We start from the raw sequence: 11,079 nt of genomic DNA, 5'->3' as shown, positions 1-11,079 counted from the left end.
TATTCGTCCTTAGGGTACTTTTCGCAAATGCCCAAACAGACCTCTTTAAATACATGTTGCGGTGTTTGTGGGTGTATCAGGACACGCTCTGTTGTCCTTTGTTTGTTTTGAATTCATTTTACAAAAATCCTTTGTTTTTATCGTCCCTTAATCGTTTTTCTTTTCGACACTCCGGCGACGGATGAAGTGCTCTTTCTTTCCGCAATACCGCGTGTCATTACCTGTTACCATGTGCTCAGCATAAGGGTTTTGTACAGTGTCTTGTTTTAAGCTTTCTTGTGCCTCAAATTTGCATTCTGGACAATTTTACGAGGTTAGGAGGTGGGTAACCGACGACGCTGAACTAGTTTGGCGACCTCTTACAGTAATTGGGATCGTTTGTTTGTTTTGTTTTGTTTTGTTCTTAGTAGGAAACCCGTTATCACTTTTAGGGATTTGGCTTTGGTTCATCTATGCCGAATGTTGTGTCTTTGTTGTCCCTTTTTACAGCTGGGTAATTAATTTTTGTTTTTATACAAAGTACCGAAATTCAGTGAATAAATCAAGTTTTGACAAATTCTTGAAAGAGATTCACAAGTACCAGTTTGCTATGTAAGAGAGTGGTTCTATTTCACAGAAATAAGTAATGACACATGCTTCTCACCCGAGAAAACAAAATCCTAGTTCTTACGGTAAAAAGAACTGGGAAATGTTTCTCCAAGTTTTTCACTGGTTATTGAATGTCTTTGTCACAAACGTTATTGTTGGTACGCGTATTATACGTTAACAGACGAAAATAAAGCGTTTTAAAGGCTCAGTGAGGCACAGCAGGGGTGCGTTTAAACTTCATTTAGCTCTTGTTTAGAGACAACACGCCTTACATACCTAATTTTATTCTTAACGAGAATGGTTCATTAGTATGATCTAATTTATTCTTTTTAAACCTGTTCAGCACATTACGACGGAAAACACTTTTAAAAGGACTCAAAGACCATAAGCGCCACCATACCTCAGGAAGCTGCTCTCTGCTGGTGCCAGTAATTGTCCGCTAATATAGATGGTAAACAAAAGGCTAAGGCCCAGTTCAGACGCCGAACTTTTCATGAGCCGAACTTAATTCGAATTTGGACCGACCCAAATTATCAAAAGTACACCTGTTGATTGAGACGTCGAACTTAATTCGCCGAACTTTATTTAGTTTAAACCAAAACACATCGAAATGTCAGCGATTTTCAGGCAAAGTAAAAACTGCTTGTAAAATACGTTATAATAAGTTATGCATTAGGTTCGGCTCATGAAAAGTTCGACGTCTGAATCAAAGCCGTTCCAAAGCCGAAATTCCCGGCTGAGCTAGGCGGGAAGAACGGCTGGGCCATTCCAAATTCAATTAGCCGTTCTTAACTGATTCAGAAGCCGAACTTTTCATGTACTTAATTCAATATATTTGGTTCGGCTCATGAAACGTTCGGCGTCTGAACTGGGCCTAAATTATTATTGTTCATTTCTTTTTGGGTAATCTTTCTAGGCGTGGATTTAATGAGCTGGCACAACAATATTGTTCTTTACAAAGTTTTTACAAGTGCGGAAGTCTGACGACAGTGGTAAAACTTCTTCCTTTTCTCTTACAATACTTTATCGTCTTCTTCTGGTACGCTGAAAACTACCACAATTAGCCACATGGCAAACTAACGCCCCATTTACACAAGTCCCTTTAAATCACTTCTGTAGACTAGAAACTGTCTCTCTTCGTATTTCTTCACACTGTACATCATTTGCTGAACACAATCAGGCAACACTGAACAATAATGATAATGAAGAGATGAATACTGACGGGTTACATTGTCATTATATTTCCAAGCAGGGACAGATGGCACTGGACAACTAAGAGATATTCCGTGACCACAGACGCATCGCTAAACTCTTGAACTGACAAGAAAAGCAGTAAAATCGACGAACATAATTCAGTTAAGAAAACTTATACTTCGAACACCAGAATCAAACTGGAGAATTAAAATATTTTATAAGAGAATGAACAGACTTGTGTTCTCTTCCCAAAGACTACTCGTGCCGCTACAAGTTTTGAGTGCTATCAACGCGAGATTAACTTGAAGAGTTGATTGTCTCCTCTTCAATACTAAGGGACTATTCCGTGCGATTCGTCCCTGCAACTAGTCCCCTGAAGAGTTTACACGAAGGGACTGGTCGCAGGGACTTGTCCCACGAACAGTTCACACGAAGCGTTTTGAGGAACAAGTCTCAGGGACTTGTCCTAAAAATTCAAACTGGTTTGAATTTCTGGGACTAGTCGCAAGGAGCAAAGTTGGTCCCTGCGACTAGATTTTGAAGCAGAGACTGCCGGTTCACACGACGGAACTTGTCCCCGCGACTTGTTGCAGGGGCTAGTCCTCTTTAAGAGTTTTATCACTGACAGGGTAACGAGACTACCCTCCTCGGAGACCTAGGGGAAGATAGCCGGGTCAGGAGGCAGTGAATAGAAACGGGCGAAAGCGATGCAAACTTGTAAACTTTTGTTTGTTTTGTTTTCGCACGTTTGGCAGTTGCTCTTGTCCCGCTTATTCTGCTCCTGGGTCTCTGAAAAAACGAGATTACCAAGCGATCAAAAATTTTTAGGATTGTGTTTTAAGGGTTAAAAGGCCTAATTTTAGTTAAAACTATTTTATCGTGGTTCAGTTATTATCTATCCTTTTCGCGCCATAGTGTCGTACTGGGTGCGGGTGTGAATCATCTGGCTTCCTACATCTTAAGTTTTTCAAGCAACTTGTTTTTGTTTGCCCAGAGCCATAACTTTCCAAGAAAACATCACAAAATTATCCAAGCTGGATATTCCGTAAAAAATCGATTCATCCTGCGGAAATGAGTGAATACAAATACTTTTTACTGGCGACTTTACTGGTGCTCTCGATCAAACAATAATTAAGGACTACTTGCATAAAAGTAAAATTTATTTCTTAAGGAAAGAAGGGAAATTTAATTCTTTTCGTGCACCAACACATGGTCGCTGCGACTTAACATCAGTGACACATATAAATAAATACCCGTTACTAGTTTTTAGCTGTTTTCGCAATTGCTTTGCTTGCACATTTTTGCGTAGCAGCGAGTTTACGAGCGTTGTGATAAAGCCGCGTTAAACTTAATCAAACAATTTATAGTCACAAAACAGATGCTCGTTTTTTGCCTGTGTACGAAGCTTGCCGAACGCTTTGCCCTTGCACAGCACCCATTCCTGCAACTAAATCACCTTCCCTACTTTTCTTAGGAGTTGCTTAAATAGCGCACTCTTTCTCGCAACATTTACGAATGTTATTGTGTGTGTGTTTTGGTTTTGCGTTTGGGTTTATCTATAGTTGGTTCTATAAATCTCATCCACCATAATCATGCTATAACCACTATCTGTAAATATGTATGAGGTCAATCAGGTAGTAAACAAAAATTGATCTTGCATGTACGGCTTCAGCAGGCTTCTTGACTAGCTCTGGGATTAATTTGCTTTTACAGTATATAGCCTGCGTAACAAGTAGTTCCCACGTGAGTGAAGGAATGAATGAATTTTGAAATTTAAAACTCTAGTATTATAAAACTTTGTAAAAAATATTTTCTTCAAACCAAGGAAACTAAAGCTTTTTGCTGTTGTTATTGTTTGTTTGTTTGTTTTTTTGCCCAAAATGTTCCCACGAACACTTCTTTTTGTCAAACTTGCCATGGCAGTAAGGTAAAGATCAACTTTTGCTAGAAAGACGAAAAAAGTGGCAGGTCACCGTGGTCATTTTGGAGGTAAGGCGCATTGAAGACCATGCGATATTTCGATATTTCAAGTCGATCTTAGCTCACAACAAGCAACAATAAAAGAACCTACATTAGTAAAATTTAGATGAGGTAAACGTATTCAATGCATCACAACTATCTGTTAAGTAAACTTTTCAGCTGATGCCGTTCTTTGAGATAGAATAACCTTAGCAAGAATACATATTAGTCATGCCCATCGACATTTGAAGAAAACTTCAGTCCCTCTAGAGCAGAAAAAGCGAAATATTTTAAACTTCTCACGTACAGATTTTTTTTTGTTTTTGTTAAAATAGAGAAAATCCCGAAAGGAAGTGATCTATGAATTGAAAAGAGGGGGTCACCGACCATTTCAGAGAAGAAATTACGGGTGAAGTTAGCGTACCCTGTGCCAGGCCCTATACTAGCTTATATTTCTTCCTCAGCGAGCGCGCTTGTTGTATGGTTTCGAGCGTCAAAGCCGTGCTAAAACTTAATCAATCTATTTAAAGCCAGAAAATAGGTCCTGTTTTCTTTGCCTCTGTACGAAGCATGTCAAAAGCTCCCTCCTAGTACAGCACCCATGTAATAGAGCCGAACGATTTCTCACCAGACTTCTGGCCGCGCGAAAATCGAGGCGACAGTCAAAACGCCTAGTGCGCAGGCTACTTCTAGTATTACTATTGTTCTTCTTAAAATTTGACCAAAGCTTAATGGCCTCGTCTGTACCAGAACGATTTCTCAGGAAACTTCAGGGTTTCCATCACCATCCGGGTAGGCTTCCTCTCCTACTGTGATTAAACAACTGACGCACGGAGCTCAGGAATCCATTGTTACCCGAAGACCCCTGGCTTTTTTGCCGGGTCTTTTTCGTGAATCTGACCTGGAAGACCATATTGAAAAACACGATTTGAACATTTCTGTTGGTCAGAGCAGAAGTCTCATAATACGAGCAGGCAAACTCGCTAGCCGTCTCTCTGGCTTCCTCTTTGCTGACACTTCTTCCTCGCCGGAGATCTTTTTTATTTCCCACCAGTATAACGGGCACCTGGCATTCTCCTTCCGGCTTTCTGACCTCCTTGATGAGTTTGATCATTTGCCTCGCCACCTCAAAGCTGTAATGATCGTTAATCGAGTACACCACAATAAATCCCTCGCCATTCCTTATATAAGAAGCTTCGGCCTGTATAATAGAGAAAAAAAAAAAATTAATTTTCAGACTGCACCAGAATAGTTTTTGCAATCAACTTTTCCCGTCTGTTCGTCCTATTTGCAAATCTCTGTCAATGTACTCAGAGAGTTTGCACGACTTCGAGTTGTCCGATCAAATTTTACAATGACTAAAAGAATTCTGAAGCGCTCTTTGGTCGAAGAATTATGTACGAAGTGACTGTAGACCACAAAAATGACTTAACTTGTAACGTAGCACAAGAAAATTTTCCGAGAACGAAAACTGAAACCGGCGAGTTTGGAAATGTGAACTGGGAAATTTCGACCGAGATTTCCAACGAACTCGTCAGCATATTTACTAGTAAATCTCATCAGCAAGTTTCCAACGAATTCGTCAGCATATTTAAGTTTCACCAGCAGGACCAGCAAGAGTAAAACTAAAGGACAAAACTAAAACTATGGAAATCATCATTTGTAACCTATGAAACTCGGTGGTTTCGAAGTATACGTAAATCCCTGATTTGCCTGTCCGAACTGCGGTGAACAAATAGATTCCATGTTGCCGTGCATCTGTTCAGTAATATATCACAGATGACGCCAAAATGTGGCAAGAGCAAATAAGTGGCACACGGGGCGATAGCCGAGTGTGTCACTGATGTTCTTACCACATTTTGACGTCTTCCGTGATTTATTACTGAACAGACGCACGGTAACATGGAATCTATCTGTTTTGTATAATAAAGAAGCATTAAAATGTTAATGACGTCATATACGGGTCTCTCTTCCATGATCCAACAGACCATAAGTAAGAACCAATCAAAATGCGAGAATATAACAACGTATAATAGACACCACCCAACGCATCTCCTAAAGGGACACTCGGTCGTTCATCTTATTTCGATCGTAAGCTAAGAGAAACCACTTGGCTTTGTGTTAGTAAAAGTGGTATATAATTCTAGTAGCACTGCTCTTTTTCTGGGCAAATTAAGCTAAAATTATGTTACTTTTTTTTAAATTGCACTCTTTATAAACATGGCAAATAAGTCCAAAATAAATTTTTCTTTCATTAGAAGACGTTTATTCTTGTTAGCTGGTAATTGTAGCTTGTTCTGACCCGTCAATTCTCTGACAGAGATGCAATATTTCTACTAATTTTCGCTCGAATCAGCTGGCGTGCTTGACGCCATTTTGTAGCCTTGCCTATGAGAGGTAATGGGAACGACTTGGTATATAATGGGACTTCCGGTAGGCCCCAGTCCCCGGGCTCAGTAAACTTGAAATACTGGTGCTAAAACATCGAACAACGTTAAAGTGTGTTTGGGAGTCCACGCGCCTGTCAAAATATACGGATCATACTAGCAGTGGTGAAAATAATACTAGTCTTCTCAAATTTTGGCAAACATGCTAGCACAATCTATAACAGCCTAGAAACCACTTATGGGAGTTTAGACAGTTTTTAGGAAAACCTTCTTCACTTATATATAAACCACAAATCAACAAAAATTCTCTAAAAGAAATCGAGCAACATTTTATCACTGAAAAGCATTGCATGCTACACTGATCTTGGTGACAAATCTGGAGGTGTTAACATTTTCGCTATCTCAAAGGATCTCCGATTTACAATCGCATTTCATCTTGAGCTATCGGCAAAATTATCTGTAAACTGAACCCCTTGGTCGGCAAAACATGCTGTTTACTTTTCTTGTTCGCACTCAAAGGCAAAACATTTTAAAACAATCAACTAAAGGATCAAAGAAGATGCGACTTAGCTGCTTACATTGCCAGCAGTGTCCAGAATATCCAGCGAAACGGTGCTGTCTCCAATGGGCACGGCTTTCTCATACACCATCTCTAAAGAAAGAACAAATTTGGGTGGTTTGCAACTGGAGGAAGTTCAGTCACGCATGCATTGAGTGCTATGCGTTGAGGGGGGGGGGAGGGGGTAGGTCCATATATTGGCTATATGGGTATGTGCCGCAGGATAGGGTAGGGTTTTTGAGGTTCCCAATCTTTAAATAGGGTACGTGTATCAGTTTTGCCCTTAGGGTACTTAAATTGCATCAGCTAAATTCCAGTGGGTAAATGCCCAGCCAAACGAAAACCAAATTCTCTGCTTGATGCTAAGCTTCCATTGTTACAGAACAGAAAAAAAAGCTGCCCCCCTCCCCCCTACACGCCATTTTTAGCTTTGTTTTTCCCTTGAACAGGGCGTTATTTTTCGGGTTTGTCCAGAGGGTATCAATTTGCGTTTGCTTCATCCTTAAATAAGGTCAGGGTTTAAGACCCTTCGCGGCACACACCTATCCGAAATTTACAGGAGTACCCCCGTGCTATGTCAGCAAATTGACGCCCCATGTGCACAATTAGAGCCGCAAACAGGTCTTTGAAATCAGTGTTTTCATTAAACAACAACAAAAAAGGCGGTACTTAGCAGATATAAAGGCATGATTTATGGACGAAACTCAAACCAGCGGCATAATCGGAACTTCAACCTCAACGTGATCAGCGGAAAGATCAACTCGTCACTCGCATCGACTCTGCGAGGACTAATGAGATTTTATTAAGTATCCATATACAGTTGAAAAACTTACTGAAAGATTTAACACTCGACGTTCCGACGTTTCAAAAGATATACAATTGAACCTCGCTATTTCGAATTCTCAGGGGAAAACAAAAACTGTTCGAAGGAATTGGGATAGAACTCTTTATATGCTTGGACCAAGCGCAAGTTGTAACACAGAAAACACTGAATCGAAAGTACATTAAAATTACAATACAAAGCGATTTACTTTTAAACAATTGTTTGATCGCATCAAACAACCGCATTTACTAGATGAGCACAAATCCTTTTAGAACTAGATGGATTTTCAAGTTGCTACCAGCATTGTTGTCATTATTAAGCTCTGCGCGCGCCACTACACGTGTAAACTAGCTGCTAAAGAAATCATCACTCCAAAGCTATTTTGTACATAAACCTGGCGGGAATTAAATCAACCGACACCAACTTATCCCGGTTTTCCGGCTGTCGCGTCAAAGGAGTGCTCACAGGTTTATTTGGAGTGTTTTAAATAAACTTCTTCCTTACCCAGTGTAGGATCATATTCATTAAGAAATCGACCAGTCACGAAGCGAACCACTAAAGCTGAAAAACAAAGCAGAGAAAAATATGTCAGTCGCATTAATCGTTGATCAAACAAAACGCTTTATGAAAGATTTACTAAAGCCGACAAATTATATACATTCTGATAACAGATCTAGAGTAACGTATCTATACCTTCCAATGCAGGGGAGAAGTTAAGGCGAGGAAAAATATCTATATCAACTTTCCTGAGAGAAAAGGTTCAAGTGGAATCCCTTGAGAAATCTAGGACATAAGCCAATAACTGATTTTGCACGAGATATATGGATTACGTAAGTTTACGTTCCGTGTGATGTTATGAAGGGCAGCAGCTCTATGCTGTTAATTCTCAAAACCCTTCAACAGTCACGCGCGGTATGGTTTAATCTGCGGTTAATCTGTTGATTCGTCTCAAATGTTGCATAAAACCGGATTCCCTTCTTGAGGGGCCAAGGCAAAAAAAAAGCGAACAATCGACTGCACACTGACTGATCTAATCACCAAGTTGCATTTGACAGCACTGAACATTACAACACAGTTATCTCAATAGTCTGATACCTGTCTTGCCTACTCCTCCCGCTCCCAACATCACTATAGAGTGTTTCTCGTTGCGGCCTCCCCCCTCAGTGTCTCTACTCCCAGACTTCAGCTTGCCACCCAATAAACTTGGTCGTTTCTTCAGAGACTGAAAGTCTAACTTGGCTGGACTAAGGTCGTCATTAGCGCAGCTGAAGCTGTTGCTCCGACTATAATTTGGCTTTTTATCGGCGGAGTACTGGACAAGACCGAGACTTCCTCTTCGTGGAAGTTGGCCTTGAGCTCGCTGTTGTGGTGGCGTAAAAGTTCGTGGCGGGCGCATCGAAGACGCTCCATGAAACACTCGCGATGGAGCCGTGTTTTCTCGTCTTAGCGACATGAAGTATTTACTCCCACTTCATCATCTAATTAAACGCCATGGAGTCTGAGCTCGCTGATGTGCACCCAAAAGTTCGTGTGCTACGGTAAAGGCCTCGTCTCTTTGCTGCGCAAAAGTAGATGGGGTTAGAGGTTTTCGGGAAAGTGTCAGCCAATATATAGATCATATTGTTCAATTTGACAGGCGTTTTATTGTCATCCTTCCTTAGAATAACAAAGGACACTTTTGCGCATTCCATTTTGCGACACAATATGGAAAATGCAAATGTCAAAACAGTGCTATCCATTGCAGGGCTTAAAGACCGACCACTTTGCTTGTCATGATGTGCATGATGGATTTTACGAAAGGTCACGACTTTTACTGAATTCTCAGTGAAAGAACTCGTAATCCAAAAATATCTCAAAAGTACAAAAGCGTGTAGCTTTCATTTCTCCTGCTTTGGAAATGCGCATCATTTCCATTCTTGATTGTAATTATGCTTTGCGTTTGTTCCTAAGACAATGATGGACTTAACGGATATGTGGTAATGGAGAACAACAAATACACTATTAGGAAGCAACTTTAGAGACAATAAAAGGTACATTTAAGAGGAGTAAAATATGCAAAGAAACTACTGTTAGCGATCATTCTTTTAAAGAAAATGAAACTATTAGTTAAATGGACTTTGAATTAGGAGATCTTTTCAAAAGCAATGATCCTTTGGTCAGTCGCGAAAGCAAGTCCATCGAGTCAGTATTCAACAGAAAACGACGAAAAAAGTACGCATATATTCGTTCAAAAGCCGTTTAAATTGCATTTTGATATCTTTTTGTTACACTGTTAAGACAAATTAGCAGACATCGTGTGTATTTTTGGCTTCCGTGCTTTCAATCGGCCAATTGTGTTACTTCCGGTGTCCCAGAGGCTTTAATGAAGTTATAATTGTTCATACAAAGTATTGACATAGTAAGCTAATTACGCTGGTTTGATGGCCTTTCCGCTACGGTTAATTGCGCTGACACAGCAACTACCTTCAAGTCTTTTAAAACGTTAGTACAGTACGTCCAAATCAGAAGTTCGTTATCATATGTACACAAGGCGACCCGACCCATCGAGTTACCGGCTTGAGCACGTCCTCCTCGAGCTAAACTAGAGGGCGGCACCAAACTGAGAAAATAATCAGGCTTAAATAATGTATAGCTATAAGTGTAAAGCAAAAACGCTAAAATTGCAGTCAGGGATGGAAATCAGTTAAGTGTAATGCATCTATGCTACGAGTTCTGATATGAGTACTACCTTGTTTTTATGCGTTAACACTCCACGGGCATTTCCTTGAGGAGGAAGCATCGGCGGAAAAAAAAAAAAGCAGTTACTAGTATTATTTTAGTTTCTCTTTCGCTGCCAGACCTGCCACATCACAACCTATGTGATAATTTGTCATTAGTACTACGTAGTCTTTCACGAGGCCTAAATAAACTCAGTTACTAGCGGATTCCAGGTCGTGACCGTCTTTTGCGGAAGACAGATGCATTTAGAAAGTTTCCCCGGGGGGTACTCCCCTATATGGGCTATATTGGTATGTGCGGCCCCTAAGGGTAGGGTTTCTCAGCTGTTTTGGTCATAAATAGGGTATCGATTTTGGCCATTTTGGTTATAAATAGGGTGTAGTTTTAGCACTCCTGCACTCTAGTCTTGAATTGGGTATGTTTCTTAAAAGAAGCTACTTTTTCACTATTATCAATAACACCGTCATCAAAAGCCCTTCATAACTTATGTTTAGGGCAAATGTGTCAGCAGCAACGGTCATAAATAGGCTATCGAATTTTTGGTCAGGTCATAAATAGGGTACCAAAAAACCCAGATTTTGGCCATAAATAGGGTAAGAGTTTTGAGAAGTGAGCCGCACACCCCCACCCAACTTTTCTGGAAGTATCCCCCCGGGAAAGTTTCTATACTCAGGACTCTTTTGAACTGAATGTTTTGAATAAGGTCTTCGTTTCATAAGAGATGTAAGAACAGATCTATCTCGCCAGAGGAGGTTTCACTCCTCAAATTTGGGTCGTAAAGTGACTGAGTTATCGGATAATTTGCTGCTTATCCGTGTCGATTACTGAAGTACGTGCAGACGACGTGACAA

The 11,079-nt window shown here is 40.4% G+C and overlaps 1 protein-coding gene across 1 annotated transcript; it reads right to left on the bottom strand.

The window, feature by feature from the left end:
- Positions 1-4,522: 4,522 nt before the first annotated feature.
- Positions 4,523-9,595, bottom strand: LOC145490762 (ras-related protein Rap-2a-like). The gene is made up of 4 exons (XM_081469860.1): positions 8,606-9,595; positions 8,015-8,071; positions 6,707-6,780; positions 4,523-4,942 (listed from the first exon to the last, which is right to left on the bottom strand). The coding sequence occupies exons 1-4, from the start codon at positions 8,961-8,963 to the stop codon at positions 4,523-4,525; spliced, it is 909 nt and encodes a 302-aa protein (XP_081325986.1). The 5' UTR covers positions 8,964-9,595.
- Positions 9,596-11,079: the final 1,484 nt, after the last annotated feature.

Source organism: Orbicella franksi, chromosome 6 (genome assembly GCF_964199315.1).
Source record: "Orbicella franksi chromosome 6, jaOrbFran1.1, whole genome shotgun sequence".
NCBI lineage: Eukaryota > Metazoa > Cnidaria > Anthozoa > Scleractinia > Merulinidae > Orbicella > Orbicella franksi.
The sequence above is the reverse complement of the archived record's forward strand: the minus strand, read 5'-3'. Positions and strand labels throughout refer to the sequence as shown.